General features: G+C 40.2%; 1 protein-coding gene across 4 annotated transcripts in view; it reads right to left on the bottom strand.

Moving 5' to 3' along the window:
- Positions 1–73: 73 nt before the first annotated feature.
- lrmp (lymphoid-restricted membrane protein) overlaps positions 74–25,090 on the bottom strand; it is a 32,464-nt gene continuing 7,447 nt past the window's right edge. The window contains exons 9-39 of one of the 4 annotated variants that reach the window (XM_079335184.1): positions 24,310–24,360; positions 24,088–24,165; positions 23,803–23,859; positions 23,015–23,074; positions 22,315–22,379; positions 22,081–22,174; positions 21,499–21,645; positions 21,239–21,325; positions 20,399–20,550; positions 18,910–19,021; positions 17,860–18,139; positions 16,431–16,477; positions 13,664–13,760; positions 12,956–13,130; positions 11,657–11,744; positions 10,543–10,589; positions 10,246–10,334; positions 9,934–10,127; positions 9,220–9,304; positions 9,019–9,073; positions 8,870–8,897; positions 7,102–7,242; positions 6,239–6,373; positions 5,534–5,681; positions 5,111–5,154; positions 4,946–5,014; positions 4,380–4,438; positions 4,029–4,127; positions 2,201–2,227; positions 1,454–1,608; positions 74–1,115 (exon numbers count right to left, since the gene is read on the bottom strand). In XM_079335184.1, the coding sequence (XP_079191310.1) occupies positions 973–1,115; positions 1,454–1,608; positions 2,201–2,227; positions 4,029–4,127; positions 4,380–4,438; positions 4,946–5,014; positions 5,111–5,154; positions 5,534–5,681; positions 6,239–6,373; positions 7,102–7,242; positions 8,870–8,897; positions 9,019–9,073; positions 9,220–9,304; positions 9,934–10,127; positions 10,246–10,334; positions 10,543–10,589; positions 11,657–11,744; positions 12,956–13,130; positions 13,664–13,760; positions 16,431–16,477; positions 17,860–18,139; positions 18,910–19,021; positions 20,399–20,550; positions 21,239–21,325; positions 21,499–21,645; positions 22,081–22,174; positions 22,315–22,379; positions 23,015–23,074; positions 23,803–23,859; positions 24,088–24,165; positions 24,310–24,360 (3,108 nt within the window). In that variant the 3' untranslated portion in view covers positions 74–972. The other 3 variants (XM_079335185.1, XM_079335186.1, XM_079335187.1) reach the window with 3 other exon arrangements.

Consider the following 25,090-nt stretch of genomic DNA (forward strand, 5'->3'; position numbering starts at 1 on the left):
GACTGATTTTTTATTTTTTTTTGTAGTTATTTGAAACAGCCATTTGTATTCACACAAAAACACACTTCTATGGTAGAATTGGCTACTTTATTTGTGCAAAGTTCCACACATCTTCTTTGGAACATGTATAAAGTTGAAAACGGTGACAACCACAGCAAGAACAGAGAAAATAAAAAAAACCCTTTGGTGTCGAGACTTTAACAAAGCAGATTTATAACTTATAACAAAAGTAAAAATATTCACATGTCCCCACACATTGCTAACCAACTCATAAATATAAGATTTCAATAATTAAAAACACTTAAAATGTAAGTTTTATTCCCAGTGTTTATAGACTCAAAAGATATTAAATGACCTCTAAAACCCCATGAGAAAATTATTGTCTATGTCCATTAAAAAGGCTGGCGTTCCCTTTTCAAGTGCATGAAATTGTGTTTTAAAAGGTGTGTCACAAAGTGGAGCCATCGTCCATGATGATTGTCAATGGAAAACTTCCCAGTGGCCCATGGTATGACTTGGTGAATCAGTGCTTTCACTCTGATGACGTTCTAACATGATTGGTTAATATTGTACCAGCTCTGATTACAGATCAAGCCTGATTTATTAAGTTGGTTTGGGTCCAGGTAGGCAGTTAGCAGAAGCACTGATTAGCAAACTGCATCATAATGTGTGAAGAAAGTTGAGCAGATCACCGCCTGCACATTACAGATATAAAAAGAGAAACACACGCATTCACTCCTAACAGACTAATTTAGCAAACGTGATGTGATGCATAAAATCCTCCACAGGGTTAACTATGGCATGAAGCCTGTGCTGTCACTGCGAGTCATGTTTCAGGAATCTTCAGGCACCAGTAAACATCCAACAGCCTCCACTCAGGATCGGTACACTTTCTTCTTCATCAATCCAGCTCGCCAATCATTTCTGCAGAGGACTGATGGCCAGTTGAACTAACCACCTGGGTCTCCGGTGCTAGACGGGAGGCTGTCCGTTGTGTCGGAGCCCTGCGTAAGGCCAAAGCAGCTGCTGGATCGTCATCCACGAGTCCCCGGTCCCCACAGGGGCAGCGTCTACTGCCGGCTGCATCACCAGGCTGGCCAGAAGAGCCAAGAGTCCTGCAGAGCAACCATAAACATGTAACAGCTTTGGACACAAGTCCACTATGAGCTGCTCTTACATTTAAAGAGGAGAAGCAGCTGTCGTTGAAACACTAAATAAGGATGAGGATTTGTAAAAAGAGTTGAAACAAATCAAAAACATTTATGAATTTGTTTACCAGAACAAAAGGAACTGACACTGTAGACAAGGCACACAAATAAGGAAAACTAGTACATTATCAACAGAGTTTGATTTAGATATCAGCTAAATCCAAGTTCAAAACTGTCCTCATAGTTTACCTATTATTATTGTTATTATTATCTTAAAGTGAGTACTGCATGGACAAGATGAGTACCTGCTAGCACCACCACCATTGCCAACCAAAGCCAGAGACCCCTGCCACCTCTGGCAACTGCTGCGGCTGCTGCTGCTCGGGAAGAGGTCAGGCTGTGAGACAGAGATTGGGCCATTCCTGGATCTGTAGATGTAGGGCTGACGGAAGGGCTCGGACTGTGGATAGATAATAAAATGTTACCTGGAGCTTTAAAAAAAAGAAAAGAAAAAAAAAAGGCATGAACATACCAAAAAAAAAAAAAAAAAAGGTCAAGATTAAGCAGTAGATTAAATCAGTTACCGAAAATGACACACAGGACAGTCTGTTCCTTAGCAAATATGTGGGTCATTTATGGTAACAAATGCAATGGTTTGCAGGCTGTGAATTTTAGCTAATGGTTGGCTTCAACGAATAGCAGTTTATAACCTGGATCAGAAAGCGTCAGAGAAGCAAATTAATTGAACATCATCACCAGCGCCATGAAAAAGCTTTCAGCAGCATATTTAAAAGCAGTTGGCATGGAGGTGGATTAAGCATTAACTGGCTAAGCAAAGGCAGCAGACAATTTCAACCTGGAATCTGTCAACAGTAGGAGTGCTGCTTAGAATCTTTTTTTAAGTCAATATGAGTTGGTGTGATTTGCAAGTGGCACATGACTAGCACTCCTGGCTGATAGATACAAGGCTGTTTTACATGCATTTCTTTTTTTTGTTGTTGACGGAGAAAGAGTCCAAAAGCACTTTAAACTTTTGACTCTTTCACACTTACAGCATTACAAACAGTTCATCCTGACTCCTGAGTCATGTGGAGGGAGGAAAAGAGCAAAAAGACAACTGAGAACAACCCAGGATCTGCTTCCACAAAATACTCAGTTGCCCCATTAAAATGAAAGAAATGGTCCAAGTGGAGTAGTTTGCACATATGAGAGGCGGTTGTTAGTGAGTGAGAGAAAAGTGAGCCCGGTAAAGATTATCAGTTAGATGATTTGTTAAGACACAAACTGCACATCAGAACTTGAGATCCATGCATGCAACACAAAACCATAAAGCTTCTGAAATCACTTGTCAGACTGACATACACAGATCTCAAGATCAAAAAAAAAATTAAAAAGATATGGTTCATTTCGGAGGCTTACAATTAAAATGCTTAGTCATGATTTGAAAGCCGCGTAACCCCTGGAGCAAAGAGGAAGCTAGTCCAGTACAGACCCATTCAATGAAAGAGTCATCATTTAGGAGGTTCCATATTCACAACATGTTTTTGAACAATAGAGCATTATGAAAAGCCAAATGTGTTTATCATTGATTAAGTTTGCAGCGTCTGGAACCTCAGTACAGCTAAGTGATGAACTCTTCCACCATTCAGCTAGCTTCATAGCTTAGCTGGCAGAAAGTGGTGCTAAGAGTAGGCTAGTGGTGGGTATTTTGATTGGACTAACGTCTTGAGGGGCAGAATGAAGGAGGTGAGTTTGTTGCCCAGCTCACTGAGACTGGACCTCCTCCTCTCTGCCACCGGCTCCTCCTTCTGCTCTTCTTCCGACTGGCAGTCGGTGTTGTCGCAGGCCGTCCTGTTGGCACGCGTGGGTCAGGCATTCACAAACACACTGTTCAATTGCACATTCAAATACAAGCATGGCCCTATAACCACACTGATTCTGTATGTGCACATGCAAGCATGCACATTTCAGTCGTATGCAGACGGAATGTTCACTTTTCGACGTTTATCAGTTCCCCTCAGAGATAATGATTTCTAAAAGAAACTCGATAAATCTTGTTAGACCTTTATGAAATAAATGCATGCCAAGTAATGCAAAACACATGCTGTGGTAGAATCTTATGACCCCGAATAGCAGGTTCACAACTTTCAGATATTTGGAGAGCGTTACGTGTCATTTTTAATTTTCTAAATTCCATTTTATAATTCTATCATTGTCCTCCAAACATTTGAAAGTTTTATAAGTCCAAAACAAAAGAAGCTCACTCTGACTAAAATTTACTGAAATAAAAAGTGCTGGATTTGGAAAGTGACACAGCAAGATGTCTGCTACGAAACACTTCCCATTGGGGACCAGACGCAGGAAAGATGGCTGCTTTGTTGTTTGATGTGATCATCACAAAAGGTAAATAGACTATTTTTGAGTTTTTCCAGCCGTCTACAATTCACAATTCTTTCACAATCAGGAAACTTTAATTTGTGTGTAAATGTATTTTCATCCAGATTCGTTTGAGCTAGTGCTGAATATTAAACAATGTGACACTTTGCTTCCTGTCATTCAACTGATGCTCAATGGCAGCTATTTATTTATTTATTTATTCAGCAGTATAAAATCTATTTCTAAGTGGACACATCATCATTGACAATTAACAGAGGAAGTAATTATTTTTTACCTTGCTCTTAAAGTATTTAAAGTATTTAAGAGCAAGTATTTAAGCTTTTGACGAAAACTAAAGTGGTATAAAGATCCCATGATTCAGAATTGTTAGACCAGCAGTAGTGAGTTTGCATCATTAGTAACACCGCCGCCATCTTTATGTATCTGGGTCCACTGTGAAAGGACTTTCTGCAGGCAGTGTGGTAACCTATCTTCTGGTCTTACCCCTTCATCATGAGAGATGGCTCTTCAGTGTCAACCCAGGCTGCAGAGCTAACATAGCGTTTGAGTGGGGGGCGTGCCGAGTTCTTTCCTGCCACATTCCTGGAAACCATCGTTATCACATTGGAGCATAACAACAGAAACCCTTACATGATGGTGCAGCAAGCCTCAGTGACTTGCTATGGGCATGCAGAGTTGATATCTCCCCACAAACCAGAAATGCTGGTGTATTGAAACGGTAGAAGAATTATAACAATCATCTGTTCTAAATCTTTGCACACTCTTCCCACAAATGGAGACTCGATCTAGTTTCACTACAACAACTGTAACACATTAACAAATGAAAACACCTACCATGGGGATCTCCTGGTCAGTCTCTCTGCTTCAGTCTCCGAGCCGTCTTGTGTTTTAGACTGTGGTGGGAAAAATTAAAATTCTCGTGAACACAAACATAATGTAATTTTTTTTTTTTTAATTACCCATAATACTTCATTACTTGTAGCTTCACTAGATGAATCCCCACTTCCTGGATGGTCTTGATATCAGATCTGTTATCAATATTTTTTTGGGCTCACTCTGGTATGGTAGTGAACTAAAATGTGACGAAATTGAATCTCTGACCTGCACTGCATACAGCTTGCCTTGCGAGCAATCTTTAAGATGCTTGTTTTTTCCACAAAAAATTAATTTACAGGCAGGGTAAAAAAAAAAAAAACGTTTTTCATTGGAATATATTTTGGACAATATGAGGGGGACTTTTTAAAAACATTCTATTTACCTTTAGAGCAACATGAAACAGGATGATAACATATAGAAAAGCATCATTTGGATGTAGTCTAATAATTTAAAAGAGTCAAAAGTGACTGACTATGAACACAAACTGCATGCTACATGGGGGAATATTACAGCATATTTCTCACCATGTCAAAGTGCATGTTGCCTCCACCAGAACGAGGGATTGCTGCTATGCTGACTCGCCGGGCTGAAGACTGTTTGAGGAAAAAAAAAATAATAATAATGTACTTCTAAACATACATTATCCAGTAGTACCAATTTAAAGAGATTCATTTGAAGCCACAACTGACCTTGTAGTACTGAGATGTTGGCTGCTTCTTGACACGAAAATCTTCTGAGAAAGACAATGAAAGTTTTACAGAGGTGGGCTGTCTGCTGGACCATCACTGAGCATATTCAGATATTGACACACAGTTATATCCTGACTGTTTAAACACACATGGTGGAGTTGGATAACAATATTTCTACTATATGAGCTGATTTTAAAGTGATAATCAAACCTGAACACTGCAGAAAAATGTCTATCTACATTCACATTTGTATTAATTTAAATGTTAATACTTGATGTTACTTGTGCCTTTACTACTTTATAATTAAATCATCTGGTTTTAGAGGAAAATGTCTATTGTACCCTTTAAAAGATAACTACAACACTATAAGCACAGCCTTGGTCAAAATATGCAATGTGTGTTTTTATGCTCAGCATTCCTTACCTCCTCCAGTTGAGGATCCAAAGGACCTCTCATTCTGCATGAGCGTCTCTCTCAGCTCCAGCAGCTCTGCATGCTCCTTAGTGTACAGCCTCCGCAGGTTCTCCACATGCTGGATCATCACCTCCACAGCCTTACCAATACGACTCTCCTGACATCACAACCAAATTCACAAGAAAATGAAGTTAGTTAAGTTCATACTTTATGCACAGCAAAACTGTGAATACTATGTATGACAATACAAACAGCAGCAATCATCAATATCACCTTTTAAAAATAAAATGTGCACACTTCTTGAAATCATGCTTCACTTATTCTTAAATATCCAAATTATATCATTCAGATCAGTTCACACTCTAATACAGCAGGTGGCAGTATGCTATACTTTTAGAAATGTTGCAATGAATAGTGCAATACAATAAATCTGGCGCGTTACCCAAGTAAGTTCCTTTTTTTTTTTTTTAGTCCTTAAAAAAAAAAAATCACTGCATTTCCTCACTGCAACAGTATGCTGACCATCACAATTACAGTAGGCACAATTGTATCAATAAAACAGCCAAATAGGTGGCTAAAATTTAATTTAAAACACTGAAATTAATCAAAACGTGTTGAAATACATCAGTGTATCTGAGGGTTACAAAAATCTAATATTGTGCTTCCCATGTGAAACAGATGTTAATAATCCTACCCACGGACACATTATCTGACCTGGTGAATGGCTCCTAGCATTTCTGAGCGACTGGACACCCTGGTCATGGACTGGGTGAGGATATCCAGGTTCTTCTGGAGCCTCTGGATGATCTCCATGGACTGATTGTCATCCTCACACAGGGGAATCAGAGCCTGGGTCATGAGGAATTATTTTAAATATGAGATTCCTTACATCAAGACGAATTACCTTACATTTACAGGAAAATTCATTGATGTGGATATGCGATTGTCGACATTTTTAAAATGATTTATTACAACATTTAAAATTGGCTTTGCAGTAGAAGCACAAAGAAGAAAACAAACAAGGACAACATCACTATAAAATCTAGACAACAATCTTTACATCAGTCTGGCCTAAGTCATGTATGACTACAATAACCACAAGAGACAAGGGGAGATGGTAAACGGTAGTCAGGATTGGTGACACAACCCACATTATGTGCACTGGAGTTTTTCCTCTCTACATAAAGCATTTTAGCTCTATGAGATCACACAAGGTGGTGCTTTGCTCTGCCAGGCCAATAAATCTTAGTAAAACCCTGCAGTATGTGATGTGCAAAGATTTTGAAAGCATGCATGCTTGAGATTATGGAAAATAATGTTGATTGAGATTCTCCTTATGTGTGTGATGCTACCAGAATAGAAGGGTTTAAAACTGCTGCAGTGTGAGCCAGGTAATAGTGTGGCATGGTAACTGTCCAACTTTTACTCTTTGGTTTACAGTTATGGGTGTGTGAAAGGTGGGTCAAACCAATACCTAAACGGAGAAAACATGGCAAGATGATTATATGAACTGTTAGGAGCTGAATTCAAGCTACTTATTTGCATGAAGTTGCAAAATATGAAACATGGAGACTGACCTGCAGTAAGCCCTGACAGCTGGACACTTCTCTGCGCACGTTCTCTTCAGCGAGGTCACGTGACCTCTCCTCCAGCCGGAGCCTCTTCTCCAGGGTGAACATGTCACACTTGAAGCCCAATGCAAGGCGCTGAAACTCCGTCTGAAAACATGAAGAGACAAGGAAGAAGACATAATACTGATGCCTCTATATTACATACACATGTAAACAGGACCATCAGGTAGAAGACTGAATCTCAGAGCGACAGCCATGCTAACGTTATTTATATTAACACACTTAGCTGTTACTTCTAATGCTTTACAAGTGTTATGGACATCGTTCTTCCTCTATCTAACTTCCCAAGCCCAACAAAGTAGCAGATGACTGTTCAACATGAGTTTAGCTCAACTTTTAAGCCTGTTAAAAGGATGGGTTTTTTCTTGCCACTGTACTTTGATAAATGCTTATTGGTGCTGTGATCATCACGGATAAATCTTGTTTTGTTGGATAACAAAGAGTAAGGTCTTTCATCTGGTCTTTCAAAGTGTCTTGAGATAACATTTATTATGAATTGAGGCTATAGACAAATAAAGACTGACTACTTTTAAATGTGTTTTTAATACTTGCTCGACCACCTCCGGTTCAGTGTCAGATGAAGCATTTTACAGCACACCAACAGAGTGCCTTTGTTTACCATTTCCACAACAATGATTTACAGAGAGTAAAACGCTGGAAATGTAAAACATGTGAGAAAAACACTTTTTATGGATATGCAGAATATTGAATAGTTGTTAGCTATGTTTCTCTGTCCTCAGAGTGCCAAAAAAAAACAATCTTAACATTTCTCAAAAGTTTTTAAGGTATTGGTATCAATTGCGAGACACAAGATAGTGTTATCATCGTGGCAGGCAGCAAAAGCATAGCAAATAAATAAGGAAACTCCTGCACTTCCTTGTAAAACACCTTTAGATTGTGATAGACTGTTAGAATAGTTTTAGATTTTTCATTAGTTTTTATTTCATTTAGGCTTTTTTTGTTTTTAATTCAGTTAAGTTTTAATTAGTTGGATTTAGTTTAAAGCCAACTAGGCTGCCGCTCGTCAAACTACCGTGTTTGAACTCGCGTTGTGTGACTTCACTCAGGAGCTGATGGATGTATGCAGGGTTGTGTTGATGCAACAGACAGGGCTAAGAAAAGGGACACAGTGTTTACCTCGGAAACAGTCAGCTACTTCAAGATGTGGGCGTCCATCTCGGTTTCACAACCGTATTAACATTTACCAGTTAAACAGAAAAATGCAATCCAACGCAGTAGAGATATAGAAGTGGCCGTCCCTGCCAGGTTTGATTATCTCGTTATTGCCTACTACGTGAATACACCGTTTCTAATGAGATAACCAGCGAAGAGCTCTGCGTTTCCACTTAGCTAAACTGGCAGTAAAAGAGTAAAGTAAAGAGGTTTTAAATAAAAAACAGAGTATAAAAAGCCATTGTGAGCAGACTGTTGTCATAGAGACGAGACGGACATGCAGCGTTTTTGTTTCCAATACACAAACGCTTGATGCAAGCGCTCCCAAGCGCACGACAAGCGCTTTTCTGCCCGGAGAAAGTGCTACATGAACACAGCGCCTAAGCCACATGAACAAGATTTAACACGCAAAACACTGTGTATCCAAAACATGACAGTCAATTATGTTCTTTTTATTTTAAAAATCAGTACAAAAACAGTTCTTTATTCACTGTTGCTACCATATTTAAAAAGAAGCAGAAAGATCAAAATTGATACATACCTCAATCTCCTTATCATTAGGCGACAGGCTGCAGATTTTGAGAGAACAATTATGAAGAGAGTTTTATGAATTTATTTACAAGTCATATAATTCATCAGTCATAAACGGTTCTAGTGTTCAGTTGTCTTATTATCATTATTCGCTCTTACCTGTTCCCGTCCTCTTTGGCGCTATCGCTTGTGTCAGAGAAAGTTGAAGTCTCAGCTAGAAAGGAACATGATGAGGTGTAAGAGCATGAAAAGTACCTAGCCAACTGGTGCCATTACCATGTAGAATGACAAGTAAACAAAGTTAATAAATAACACAAGTCACATTTAGTATACAACATTGCAGCACTAATAAACACTTACATTCCTTCTCATTTGCCACCTTGGTCTCACTTTCTCCCCCCTGAGCTTTGTTTTCCTCAATATCCTCCATGCTGTGTGAAAGCTCCTGCAGGGATTGGACAGAGATTATGGCATTTCTCTGCTCTGTCTCCTCTGTATGCTCTCCTTTTAACTCTGAATCCTCCATGCTCACATTGCTTTCAACATCCATCCTGCTTCTTTTACTCGCTCACTTCCTAAAGTCCCTCTCCAACAGTCTTTACATAAAAAAAGTTAAGATTGAAAGCAGCTGGTATTGGGGTTGGCTCATGATGTTGAACAAGCGGGTTCTTAGTATGAAAAAAAAAAAAAAGAAAAAAGGACTTGTTCACTCAAGCTTCCTTCTCTCTCCGTTTAAAGCGCACACACACTTGCAAAGCCGGTAAGACAGCATTTCATGATGATGGAAGGCACTAAAGGCACAATCTCATCATTGTCAAGGAAACTGAATCCTGATAAAAATATTCTGCATGATACTGAATAAAACTGATCCAAAGCTAGATTCTACATGTAAAAAGCTGTCTTTTTTTTTGTTTTTATTGTCATTTCGTTTCCCAGTTACACTTTAAACCCGAATTTCTTTTGTAACACTCAAGTTATCAAGCAAAGGCCTTCAAATCATTTTCAATCTTAATAAATGCAGATAATAAACCAAGAGTTCCTGGAAGAAGAAAGTGGGAGTAGAGCAGGTCTTACCAGTTCCTTCTTATTTTTGCCACCCGGGGGGACGGAGTCCTTTTTTGCTAAGCTATCTTCTGATTGGCTTGGGTCAGAGGTCACACTGCTCATGCCACTCCCTGATTGGCTGGCATTTGTGATGGATGACCGGGACTGTGGAGAGCTGCTGTCAGAGAGGGTGGTCGCTCCACTGCTGGTGAGCTTTTCTGTTCCTGGAAGGAGGAATTGTGTGGGTGGATAAACTTACACTTAGATGTACAAAGGCGTAAACAAACAGTCAGCACAGAAATATCCTCTTCCACACACAAACTGGAGAGTTCATCATCTTACCTTCCATGCTGCCTGTTACTGTTGGTATCTCAGCTGTATTATCCAGCACACTCTCCTCCTCCTCCACTAACACTGGCAGAAGACACGTGCTGGGACGCATCCAAACAAGATCATTTAGAATTTGCAAAAAATCCAAATACAAACCATGATGTCAATGTATACATCTATAAAAAAACATTTTACAGTCGATGTAGACGAAACACTTCTATATTAACAGAGAGTCATTGCCACTTTTGGTAAGTTAAACAGTGTGAAAGAGTACCAGTTCAGAAGGTTTGCTAACAGTGAGTCACTCACCTGTCCTCTGTTGCTGTTCTGTCAACCGATTGGTCCCTGCTCAGGCTCTGAGGTGGACAAAAGTAAAGGAAGAGAACGAGGTAGAGGTAGAGGGTGAGAAAAAGGCACATGGCTCGGACCATCGTTTTTTGGTCCACACTACCCCATAAAAAAAAGGCACCGATTCAAAAAGACCATACAGTCATGACATGTAGCGTACCTGTCCCATGGCAGTGAAATGCTTTCTAAGCTGTAAAGAGTGTTCAAGAGAAAGATTGGGCAGATTTCTTATATAATGTCGAGCTTCATGGAGAGCCCTGCAGCTCTGTTCGTGAAAGTGTGTGTGCGGCTGAGAGGGGTGCTAAGAGAACACATTAACACCGGCACAGTGCGAAGTAGTGGAGGCGGACTGAGTGCACACAGTCGTGTGGACACACACGGATACACACAATGGAACAAGGTGAGTGTTCTGAGTAATGCAATGGGATATTGTGTAATGAGTGTGCATAATATCCGCTTTGACACTGCTCTAAATAGGATGGAGGTACCAGTTCACTGAACACAAAGCTTAAGGAGACTAAAAAGTCATTTTACATCAGTGAAAAAGGAAATCCATCACATTCCAAACCAACAACATTTGGTGTCTTCATTCAACAGTCCTCCTCGGGTGCTACAATTTAAAAATGGTTTTCCAATGTTTACGATGTAATTCTTCTCGCAGTGACTTTACTTTTTTGCAATTTCTAATTAATCAGTTAAATTAATAGAAAGCCATATTTTACCGATGCCTTCACTGTCAATCCCAGTGGGCCATGATGAAAGCACTAAAGTACTTGCATCGAATTTATTCTATGTTGTAGAGCACAGGGGAGTCCATCTTATTACTTTGTTACAAATTCACTGATTTTTCACATAAATCTCCTTTGTTCCTCACATGGGATGAGGCACTTGCCCTGCCCACAGCCACCCACCCCAATTCCAAGACACTACAGTATCTACGCAAGGAAAAACATTAAGAGGCAGATTAAAGAGCAAAAAATAGGGCCCTGAAGAGGAAGCAGGTCTGTGCTGAAGAGAAACAGGAAGTTGCGTCCCGTCATGCATTAAAACACTTCCCCTCTGCTGCTAACCTTACCTTAGTACGGCTCATGGCCCCAGTGCTCGAGTCCACCTCGCCTTCTTTCTCTTCTTCTCCCTTTCGACCCTCACTGGTCGGCTGGATGCTAACCACAGGTTAAAAGGTCAAAGGTCAACAGTCAACACTTTCCATTTCAATCTTTCAAAAGTGTATATACAAGATATAATTTCTATGCGTCTGGTTAGACACAACCGCGCATGAAACATTGACAGAGATGAGGAACAGCCTTTGTAGATTGACGGTGCCTATGCAAAGCATGGCTGCAGAGATGTGTATTCGACTGAACACTCCTCCCACAGAGGGGAAAACACCCATTTGACTACCAAATGTGAACCAAGTCACAGGAAAATGACATCACTCAGTATAATGGTGTCTTCAACTGTGACCAACACGACTACTGATATGGCCTTCCAGCTACAATCTAGCAGCTAGGGCTCATATTGATCGGGATGCCAAGTTAGGCAGGGGAATAATTCCCGACGGCAGAAGCATCAGCTTTAGACAAGATCTGCCCATTTAAAAACACACTGAACAGGTGTGTCTGTGGGTAAAGGTAAGTGTTCTAGAGAGCACAGACTTCATCAAAAACAAAACAAATACAAGGACAGTTGCTTTTGCAGCCCGGGTTTGTTTCTAATTAACATAAACTGCTCAAAGTGTTCAATACTTTCTATTATACAGTTGGCTGTCTCTTAATTCTGCAATTATTTTTTCAGGTGTTATTACGTCACATTTGTAACAGGAAATAAGAACGATTTAGAGAGCATTATATAATCCTGTTGAATCGCGCATCACGCGCTGGCTGGTCACACTGCATCTGTTAAATAAACAATTTTTTGCACAGCGAATTTCTGTTTTCTCTTGCAAACATAAACCATATAGTGCTTTTGTATTGAAGGTGGGCAAACTGAAGTGTTGTGCTTTGTATTTAGGAGCTGTTGACCCAAATCACAACAAAGGCCAGTCAATAAACGGCTCACGGTGAGCCGAAAATAAGTCAAAGCATAACATTTACACACAGAGAAAAGCCAGTGTTTGTGCCTTGTAGAGCCGTCTCCTACCTTGTTCTTCATTCTGTCCGCGGCTGACAGGAAAAAAGAAACAGGGTGCCAGGGTACCAACGGCACGCCTGCGTCGTGCCGCGTCGCTGGTGAGCGGTTAGGACACTCCAATAGCAAACAATAGAATCAGACTGATTTTGTCGCTGACGGCCGCTCGCGTCACAAGCCGTTGGATAGGCTGTTATACTCTGATAACGTCCCTAATTTATCGTTTGCATTTAACTTCCCAACTCACCTTGTTTCCTGGGTTATGGTTTCGTCTGCTTCTGGCGATGTACTGTTGGAGGGAACCATCGTGGCCTCAGTGGGAGAGTTGCAACTTAGTGTTTGGTCTTTTTCAGGGGAGCTGCTCGCATTTTGTTCCGGATCAGAGGAGTGAGACTCTGCAGTCTCAAGAGCCTCTGCATCTGCTGAAACAACAACAACAAAAAGAGACAATTCTGTAAAGAAACTTAGTTTGATGTATGAGCGTTGTGATTGTGGGTGCATACAACTTTGAATCACATCGTTGATCATATTCTGCATTTTAATCATAAAATATAACATAAAATGTATAATATATATATATAATGCACACTTAGGGTAAAGAGAATAAAATAACTGTGCATAATGGACAACTTCTTTGAAACACTTTTTTAATCCACTTAAAGCACTTCAGGTAGAAGAAAATGTCTTCAGAAAACATGAAAGGCTTTTCTATTCAGTTACATTTGTTTCTGTTCATGTGTTTTTTTGCAGTCATGGCAATCAAGATTAGGAAAATGGAAAACAATGAAAACTCTTAGTAGGTACTGTGATATTTCACAGAGTTTGACCTTTATCAGGTTGAAGTCAACTCTTCTTTTCTCAGACAATCTACCGAGTGAGTCAGGAAATGAGTCAGACCTTTTGATTGATGTAAACATTCAATGTGGATTGACTAGAGGGGGGGTAGAGATCTTACTGTTCTCAGAGTGGGAAAGATCAGAAAGAGCATCCGCCTCTGGGTGTGTAATGCTGACAGCTTGTGAGTGGGCGCTCAATGGCACTGCCGCCTCTTCCTGCAAAACACACAGCCACAAAAAATGAGAAATTATTCAAAAAGGAAAGGGGATAAGAGATCAAATAGGCGACACGCAAAAACCATAAACGAAACAGCAAGCCAGCAATCAGTCAATAGAAACAGTCCTTGGCAGCTCAGAGGAAATTGCTAAATCAGAGAAAAAAAAAAAAAATCTAACAGCTGACAGAAAGCACAAATCATCTGTTCCGTCAGTGACGAACAGCTGGAAAGACCACCAATTACTGTCATTTACAAAGGAACACAAAAGCTTTATAATGACTGCTGAAATGATGAAAAACACAAGCTACTTGTCAAACGCTCACAGGCTAAAATGAATCCAACATTGATGAGAGCAGGTGGCAGACATTAAGACTAATGGTGCAGTGTATGAAGTGATGTAGTCATCTTGTATATAATGCATGATTATTGATCTGGAGCGATGTGGATTTCTATTCTTTATTTGGCAATGCAGATGAATAACCTCTTCCACAGACAATAACTGAAAGTCCATTGTCTTTCTACCCGAGTGTGAGCCATAAGTTTCATTACGGTCATTCTATATGAGGACGTATAGAGCTTCAACACAAGCCTGCAGTCTGCACGCAGGCAGCTTCAGCACAGGGACAATGTGGGGAGCTATTTGCTAGGCAAATAGCAGAAATGGAGATCATGAAGAGTCTTAGATGGAGCTATAACTTAAAAAGAGTGTAAATACAATTTCTGTTTGAGTTATTATATTATGTATGCTAATTGGTTAAACATTAGAGGTTTTGCATATTCTACAATTAATGACAAATCAGCAGTCATTGCTTCCCATTCATTTCAATATTTATTATTGTAGTATGTATTTGTAATCCTTTTAGACTTTGTATATTTCCACAACAAGGAGTGTTTGCAAAGCCTCTCTCATTGATGGAGCTTAAAGAAACTCTCCTATGTGACATTTGGAACTGAGATTTTTTAAAAATCAGTCCAATCATTCCTCAACATGGTCAGTTTGCAAAATAATTCCTTCTAGTAACTTCATTGACTAACAAATGAGAGAACGGGAAAAAGATGCAACAAAAAGACGAACTAAATGAGCATCTTATGAATTACCATTCAGAATCTGAATCTGCTTTATTTGCCAGGTATGTTTAACACACAGGGAATGTCACTTTGGTAGACTGTGCTCTCATGGTACAGATAAACATTAAATATTACCTAAAAATATAAACAAGTAATTTAAGACTAATATTCTGCTGAAAGTTTTTGTGGTTGTTAAACAGTATAAAATCAATCAAAATAATGCAAGAGCAAATAGTTGCATGTAATAATAGGTATATAAAAGTTGTACGTGGTAGGTTAAATCTGCAAAGCAGCTGAAGTTAGTTTTTTGAAGATTCATTCTCTCTTGTCACTATTCAACCTGATTCAAACCTACTTCCTTCTCACCACTGCAAAGGAAGTATAAGGTAATATTCCCCCAAACAGCAAAGACAGGGAAGGTAAGCTAAACACTAAATCTGTTTTGGTACTGTTCTGCTTTTTGGTGACAATACAGTGATACAGCGGTCACTCCTGGCAGCTGCCCAGTTCAATGAGTCTATAGTTGGCCTCTTAACAGGCTTGGATTCAGCGTATTGCCCCAGTGCTCCTCAGTATTAAATGTTCAGACCAGAGATTGAAACATCCCACATAAGGACTTCAACTACCAAGAGTCAGTCACTTTTACTGCTTTCTAAATAACAGTTGTGGTTTTACATGTTATAGTGCAGCATAGCTGGATTTCTTGTAAGTCTTCTAATTCACTTTAAGTCCTTATTTCCTGTTGTCAACCCAAAAACATCCCTCAAGATCATAACGTTATTTCAGCCAGTTGAAGACAAATGGCAAATCCTAAGATCCTGATCCTCGTTGAGGTCAGTTTTTACATACCTTGAAATATAATTCATAACAAAAGTTGTTTTAACAATTAGAATTGTATATATATTAATCCTCTGAGGGAAATTCTGGTTTACACTCTGGTATTGAGAGACATACTTCTCACACTCTTAGGCCTTACACACATGCACAAACATGGACATGCATGCATTAGTGGAGAGACTTTCAGAGATGTCAGAGTGGGGCTGCTACACACTGCAACACCAGCAGAGGGGTTGGGTCTTCTGTGCCTTGCTCAAGGGCACCTTGGCAGTGCCCTGACACCTCTCAAGGCACCAGACCAAGATCCATATTATGGAATCGGGACTTGAACCCTCCAGTTGCCAACCCAAGTCCCTACAAACTGAGCTTCCTCAGTCTCTGAGAACATGTCAATGAACAAGAGCAATTTTGGGGGGGGCATGCTGTTTCCACAGAAGGTAATATTTCACAAGTCAGGATGTAAATATAGTTTTGTTCATCATCTTTAGCCATGAAACTATAAACTTGTGCAAACATTTTTTTTGTATCCATCAGAGGAAGAGACTTATACGGTAGATCCAGCAATTTAAAGAACATTTTATGAAGTTAAGTCCCCCTCTCCTCAAGAATTCAGAATATACCATTTCATGATGAAACTGCAATGCAACGTTATTACCACTTGAAAGATAATAGTCCTTACATGTGTGCTTATCAAATGAAAAAAAATTATATGCCAAATCAAAGCTTAACACTCAACACTCTTATACAACCAATCTAGTTCTACCTGCTGACAGTTCATCTCAGGATCCAGCTCAGTGCAGACTGTAGAGTCTGCAACAGATACAGAGAAGATGGGATAGATTAAAAAAACTGTTCAGGAAAAATGACAGAAGAAAAAATTGGGTAGAAACATTGTAAAAACATTTTTTAAACCCGAAACCTTGTCTCATTTATCTCTAAAGGTAAAGAACCACATAACCCCCCTTATATCTACCATAAAAGGGTCAGACTTTCTATTATGCAAGGCTTTGAGCTGGGGGAGGGCCAGAGAGGTTAAAATACCATGCATGGCTAAGGTGGCATTAATGACCACATTCACACTCTCGTTTTCTGTCTTTCCTTCAGTCAGCCGCTCATGCAAGCAGAGGAATGAGGGATTACTGGGCTTACTTCTGCCTCAGACCGGTCGTACACCTTGCCATACAAGGACCTTGAGGAAGAGAGAATTTCACATACTGTGTAGAAACCACAAACACACTCACTCTCTCATACAACCTTTATAAGACCATGGCCCCAACATCCATAGAAGGCAGGGGTCTACTCCCAGGGGCCTTGGAGTGTGTGCATCCTTACAGAGTGTGTGTGTGTGTGTGTGTGTGTGTGTGTGTGTACCATACTGGTGTGTCAAGGGTGGCTGAGTGGCCTCATGGATTAATCCAGGGGGTAAACTACACACATTACTCTCTCTCCGGACATCAACATAAGACTTTAACACTCAGAGTTTATCTCCTTTGTGAGTGAAGTAAGGAGGCAGTATCAAAACATTTACATATCATTTTCTTCCTCATAATGCTGATTTGATAAACATTACCTCCAGGTAAGAAAAACATAGAAATATTTGATGAAGGAATTCATTTATCCATGACAAATCAACTAAAGGCAGCATGCCGTTGAGTTGTCGTTTACTGCAATGCCAACACAAACTGAAGCTGATATTGCTAAAGCTTGCATAAAGCGACAGAAAATTCCATTAAATTAGAGAAAAATCCAACTCAACTTTTAGAATTCCAACTTTTATTGAATTTCTACTGCGCTAAGGGGAGATACGATAAGGATGGCTCAATGCTTATTTCTACTGTTAATCCTACTGAGAAGCGATCCAAAGTTAGGAAGAGATTGAGCTGGGTCCAATGGGGCTACAAAAACATTATATTTAGCCCTATTTGGTTTGGCTTTATGAGGTTCCTCTTAGCTCGAGGTTAGCTCCGCTATATACTGGATTTAAATAAGGCTTAGGGAAGCTCTTAAAATTTACAGAGATAACATCACAGATTTGAATTTGTTAAAAGCCTTTCTAAAATAAATGCATGCATTAAGGGAGAGTGGTATGATTATGTTTTGTGGGAAAAAAGTACTTATAGCAATAGAGCATTCTAAATGATGTATTTAAAATGGTGCTTCGTTTGTCAGCTACTGTATGGTCCTTTACTCACCTTGACCATTTCCTGCTGCACTATGCCCAAGCTTGGACTCTGCAGGAGGAAGAGACAGGGGAGTGGATGTGTCCCTCACTTCTCCCTCTCCTGCTGAGTCTACCACAGTCCACTTCTCCTCCCCCTCCTCCTCTTCACCTCTGTCCGTTAATTTTTCCGCCGTCTCCACCGGCTTGCTGTTCGTCTGCCCGCTCTGTTCTTTGCAATTCCTTTCTGCTAACTCATTCTTTAGGAAGTCTTGAAGGGCAAACTCCTCATCCCAGTCCAAGTCATCTCCAGGCTAACAAAAGAAAGCAACACATGGACAATGTCTCACTAAAAAGCGTGCAAAGGTGAGATGCAGAGCAGCTGTCCAAAGCACTGGCTGAATCAAACCGTAAAGCACAATACAACTGGATGATGACACAGAACCAGACAAAGGGATAAAGTCAAAGTCTGTTTATAATTCTGTTAGCAAAACATGCAAGAACTATCATGATAAATGTTTTAGTAGCTGTTCCTTGAAACAGGGTGACATTGAGAATAACAATATTTGTAAAAGCTTGTTACTGTATGCAAATCTCTGTTCTCAGAGACACTAAAACAATAGTGCTCTAATGGAAATGTTCAAACATGCCTCAGTGCATTTTTATGCTAGTAGCGGTGCGTAGGTGTGTGGTCGCATCTGATTCTCCGTTTGTGTGTGTATGCGTGTGTGTGCGTGCGTGGGTGCACATGTCCACTTCAGCCGCCAACTCTAACTCAGCTCTCTTCTACCAGATTCTCCATCTGTCTGAATACAGTACAAATTCTGGCACTTCTTTCAAAGCAAACCCTCCAATATTCCTTTTATTGTGGCAACTGAATGTTAATACAAAACATGATTTCTAATAATGAACTAGAATGTATCCCCAACATAATCTTATTTCATGTCAGTGACACCTTGTAGGGGAAACGTATTTCTAAAACCAAAATAAATTGATTACAGATTGAGATGTTATTTCCTATTATTATTATTATTCATCAAAGGTTTTCAATGTGAAGCTGTCTGAGCAGCCTGATTTTTCTGACCTCTTCATCTGGCACAGGTGTCTGGCATGAGGCCTCTCTGCTGTCCTGAGGTGTCTTCAGCTGCTCGATCTCCTCGCACAGCTGGCGCTTCTGGTTCTCCTGCTCCTGCACCCTGCATGGAAGAAAGCATAACCCTGTTAAAATAAACAGCTGGGGGAGTATGTTGTGTTTTTTTTTTTTTTAAGAAAAATGTGGGAGAACCACACAAAGAAGACAAGCTGTTTACTATCCAGAAAAAAAAAGAAAAAAAAAACATAAGCACAGATATCCTGGAAGAGAGTACAGTGGACATACTGTACCCAATCCGCAGGCCCATGCAGTGTCCCATTCTGTTGCCCAGGGTGACCAGCGCCAGTTCTCCGACTGGCCCGGTAACAGTTTCTTCACTTTACTGTTGTGTAATCCTGTCCCGGCCCAACCTTCTAATTTCTGACTTTCCACAGGACATCAAACTTGTGTCCTACAAACCTACTACTGTCTGGTAATCCAGTTTCACTCTGAAGAGTGTGTTAACCCACTCCAGTAAAAGTCGTCAAAACCTAAGCTACAGCGAGTTTTTTTTCCAGTTTTCTTATTCCCCTACAGGATTAAAGTTCATAAGTTTTCCCCTGGTAACTGAGCATCCTAAATCCCAGCTGGACAGCCTGACCAGTTCTCCTTCTCTGGTGTGATTTTGTATCCCATTAGCTCTGTTATATATCTGAAGGGGATGGCCGTCTCCATGAACACGCAGAATAACACACACACATACACACACACTGCACAAGGCAATCTCATCCATGAAGATTCAGAATGAAGTCCATTTTTTGGCCAGAGCAAAAGGGGCGGGCCCTCAGGGGGTCACTGAGGTCAGATGATTGACAGAACATTTCCCCTCTTACATGACTGACTGCCCAACTGAGACATACTCCCATAAGTAGGGCTCTGACTTCAGAAGGTGTTCTATGTTTACAGTTTTGAAAGTTTTACAATGTGCAGAAAGTAAATATAATGGCAAGGGAGAAAAAAAAAAACACCGTCTGGGTTGCACACGTCACTTGTGACACTCAGAATACTGAAATCTAAGAAAATTCAGCTAAGCTCACCAGCCAACATCAATAGCTCACTGCTAGAAAAAAAAAAGAAGTTGTTACTGATTCTGCTGGGGTTCTAGCTCTCCAACTGTTATCTCCTTCAAAAGCTTCACTATGACATTTCTACACAAGAACATGTACTGCATTGCTCTGCCTGTGGGTTGATTTAGCCAGTGAGATAACTGCAGCACAAAAGCAACACCGCCTCAAAAAAATCTATGTCCGAGCTTTTTAAAGATGCATTTAAATCAGCATGTACAAGATCCACTACAAATATGTCCTCTTCCATCTTAGCTTCCTTTCCTCATGTGAAAAATTCTCAGACATCACTCACATCAATGGTGTATATTTCTGACTGCCCACTGATTTTCACAGCTAATACTATTGAACTTCTATGGAAAGAGAGATTTACTCACCTGACTGAGAGGTGCAGTATCTCAGTGCGGGACCTCCTCATGTTACTGGCCATTTTAATAAGCTCCTTCTCCAGCGAGTCTGTATACTGGGCTAGCTGGTCCAGGCTGAGGGCCCAGTCTCCCCGCCTTGCGTCCAGCTCGGCCTGCACGGTCTGTGGGCAAATATGGCAGAGGGTTTGCTCAGGTGAAAGGCTGCAGGCTGCTGCACAGCCTGAATAGCTTTCTTTAATGAAACCAAAAAGTTCTCAGCTCGAACTAACACAAAATCTTTCCCATTGGGAAGCACGCAGAACAAACAGCTCTGCTCCACTAATGATTTCTGTCTCATTTGGTATGTTTACTGCTGTTTGCCAGTACGTGGTTAATGAATGCAGAGTGGCAACAATGCAGGAGGGGAGATAGAGAGAAAAGGAGACAGAGAGATACAGAAAGTTGGAGTGAGGGAGGAGGGGAGTGGGCTGTGTTCATGCTACAACACACTGACTAAACAGAACAGCTTGGATGGGGCCCGTTGGAGTGTTACATAAGTGGAAGATCTCTGGAGATGATAGATAGTGGGTGGGAGGGAGCAAAAAAAGAGCAGAGAAGCAGTGATAGATGGAAGAAGAGCGCAACAGGTGGAGGGAGCGAGAGAAAGATGGAGATTGCATTGCATAATTTCATGACTCATCAAAAAAAAAAAAGTACACAGATGACCCTTTCCAGCCTGAAATCAACTTGAACACATACCTGCAGTCACGCAAGGAGGCACACAGACAATTTAATATTAAGTGCTAAAGATAGACTGACAATCAACACAAATGTGAACCTGTCTGTAGGAGTGTGTGATGATTCTCTGACCTGGAGATTGGTCTGCTGTGTGTGATCGTCCAGCAGGCCTCTTACTGTAGACAAGACGGATTCACTTTCTTCTCTGAAATCCCTTTTCTGTGAGGTATTAAGAGGTTGCATGTCATGAGATAGAAATTCTCAAATACTTCATAAAAGTACAAGAAAGCAGGAATTAAATTGTGAAATGCAAGAGAAACAACAAGTTTCATCGTCACTAATTTAGAGGTCAATGTCTTTTCTCTGTCAAACACTTGATCACACTTAGTTACCAGTTTGTTTAGGAGATTCTTGAACTCTTGAGCCATTTGTTCAGGGCTGGGTCCTTGCAACATAAGCAACACCTCCCTGTCCAGTGTCTCATCCAGTGGGGAGGCAAGGCTAATCGTGGTGGACAAAAGGTCAACTCCATGAGGCGCCTGCTGGTAGAAAGCAATATTGCGCGAGAATAGAAAAAAACTAAACATGAAACCATGTCTGTTTATCAGAGAGAGGCTGGAGTGAACAGCATGTTAATAACTGCTCGTATGTTCAAATAGCACATTTTGTTGTGTGTGAAATATGCAAGAATCCCTGCAGTCTGTTGAAGAGATGTGTTCAGTTTTATTCTTGAACTGCCTACAGGCAGAAGGTCAGCTGAGGAGTGATCATGTGATCAGTTAAGAGTGCTACAAAGAAGAGCAGCAAGGAATTCTGGAGACCAAACTAATGCACCAAAAACATGTCAGGATTTAAGTGTAAATGAGAGGAGAAAGAACAAGGAAATAAGATCTACAAGGAGCCAGGGATAAGAATACCAAGAAAAAAAGACGACTAAAGAAAAGGTAAAAAAGAAAGAGTAAGGGAGTGCTGACCTCCAGTGGTGACTGTGCCAGAGCCAGTTCTGTCTGCAAGGATCCTGAGGTACTCTGGTTCAACCTATAGGCCACCGACAGGGACAGACCAGCCCTTTGAGAGAACAAGCAGAGCTAACAAGTTACAAAGACATCATAATAAAATGCAAAGCTTATCAAGAGGTAAAAGAACGGAGCAAACATTTCTTAAGTTATCTTTAAACCCTTATTAACTAAAATCGCTGGTTCACTTACCCTGCCAGATCTGGAAGTAACATCTGCATTTGGTTCTCCAGCTTGCTCTTGTCTGCCCTCAGCAGCTTCAATCAAAAATAGAGAAACCAGCATGACTCAGACAACCTATTACATAGTCTGCCCTTCCTCAGTTTGAACAAACTACAAGACTTAAGTGTGGAAGGACAGCAGGTGATTAAATTCCCACACTCAGCCTCCACAATCAAAATGCCAACTGCACATGCTGATAACTTCGACAACCCACTCTTTATGTGTGAGAATTTTGTGTTTTCTTAGTGACTGCCCTTTATAAAAAAAAATGATAATAGCTTTATTTATAAAGCACCTACAAAAACAAGAGATAATAAAGTGCTTTGACAAACTAAGCAAATCCAGGATACCAAACAGGCACCATAAGAAATCCTTAACATGGCCAGACACAGCAAGACAACATAAGTCCATAGTAAATGGGAAGATAATCCAAGAGGAGGAAACATAACAGAGTTAGTCGTAAGACTTAAAAGTGCTATCAGGATTCCAGAAATAATTACTGCAAACAATATTCAGCAACATAACACGAAGAAGTCTGTGCTGCATGAGAAAAACGAGAGGCAAAGAGATCAGGAGTACATGCAAAGCAGTTAAAAAGAAAAGGAGAAATTACTTAGTTTGTGGATATGTAATAGTTGAAGTAAGAATGAGTGGATGTCAACACACTGACCTCGGTGATGGATGAATATTCCTCCACAACTGCCTTAAGCTCGTTTATCTGTCTGCCCTTCTATAAAAAGAGATAGAAGACATAAGACCAGCCTTTGTTCTGGAGAGAAACTTTAAAGGTCCCATATTATATATAGTCTTTGGGTGTTCATATATCTATTCTATGTGCCTGCTAAAGTATGTTCACAATCGCTAATGCTATAAAATGTGTCAGTTTTCATGTACTGCCGCTCCATGCAGGCTCTCTCATCTGCCTGTGTTTCTAACGCTCAGAATCCCCCACGAAGAGAGAAAAAAAAACAACAAAAAAAAAACAAGCATACTCCCCACGTGTGCCAAGTCTGATCTGATTTGTCAGCCAATCTGTTCTCTTAATTGGTAACCATATTGGGAACGCTACAGCCAGTCCAAGGGGAGCTTGTGCTTGCTATAACGAGCCAATGGGCTTGGATCAGTGACATCATGGTTTGTGATGTCACAAACCCATTTTCAATGAAGGGGGCTTGGGACCGAGCATATGTGGCTATTGCTACAGCTAACAGGAGGTGGTAGGAGAACTCGCGTTTCAGTGGACTTTGAATTGTGCACATAGATGTGCCGAAACATGCATAAGACACCTGGAGAACACACTAAAGAACATATAGAACCAAAGAAATCAGAATATGGGACCTTTAAATCACTGCTTTCTGAACCATTGTAACTTGATTTAAGCAGATGACATTGAATGATCAAAACTGCTGCAGGCTTGAAAAGAGATGCATACATAATAAAGCAACATATGGCACTGACCTCTTGTATTACAGCTTCCTTCTCACTCGAAACAGCATCAAAAGAGTGGATTTGCACCTGAGGACAGTGAAGGGTTCATTTATTGGATATAAAGCACAGTACAACCACAGTGTTTCTCAAGTCCCAGAAAAGATTTACAAAGCAGAGTTCATTTTGTGATGTATAAAAGTTGATAAAGACTTATTAATATCTAAGTGCAAAGTGGAAAAAATATCAAAGGACAGTGTTTGAGGGGAGCACAAAGATGGTTAGAGTCTTACAGACGGAAAGGTTGGAAAAAGGTACCTGAAGGTCAGCGTTAATGTCACACAGCTCGGATATTCTCTTCTGAAGCTCGTCCAGCTCCATGGTGACCTTGAAGTTCTGTGGGAGACATCACAGGGGTGTTAGGGCTACTGGTCAGTTCTTTATTTGTACAAAGGTTTTAAAATTTCTCTTTGGAAGCTGTCCTGGAAGAGATGAGTAAAACTCATTCAGTCCTCAGTATGACCTCCTTTGGTGAAGTACCTCTTCCTGAAGAGATGCAATCTTTCCAATGAGACCTTGGTTTTCTCTCTCCTAAAAATATAAAAAAAATATTTAAAAAACATGAATTTATGCTTCATTCAAAAAAGATCTTCTCTTGTGTAATATACGTTAATAGGAAAGTAACCTCAATGGCCTAAAAATTGTGAAAAAAAAAAGAGAACATTAAAGTTTGTTTTGTATTTTAAGTCTAATGAAGTCTGCGTTGTCGACTTCATATATGGAGGGCTAAGCTTCCTGAATATTTTTAAGGGTGCCACTCTGAGTCTTAATTGCGAGTATGTTGAGTATGACTTTAAGCTTTAAACATTTTGTCAAATAAACATACATTAAAAATGGAATTTCACATGGAAATATACATTTTCAACTTTTAATGACATTTATGACATTTCAACCTATGGGAGTATATCAAATTTAAAAAAAATCTAAATTATATTACATTTTGTTGGGGGGAGGTTGAGAGGGGTCAGGACAGATTACAGACACTCTCACCTGCCTGTGCACACACGAAAGGGAGAAAGAGCTGATTTTTCTTAATGCAGAGGGAAATGCGAGCATGTGAATAGCCATCCAACAGAAATGAGACGGCATGTATGTGAGAATGGAGATCGTGATTTTTTCGCTATTAATCATGCAGCCCTTATTTAAACCCATAGCAGATGAGGGCTATAATCTCTGCACATGAGGCACGCAACATCTTCTTGCTGTCAATTATTTCGTTCAAATTTATCGAACACGGAAGTTTACTGTCAGCTGAGCATCT

The sequence above is a fragment of the Symphodus melops genome (assembly GCF_947650265.1).
Source record: "Symphodus melops genome assembly, chromosome: 22".
In the NCBI taxonomy this organism is placed as follows: Eukaryota; Metazoa; Chordata; class Actinopteri; order Labriformes; family Labridae; genus Symphodus; species Symphodus melops.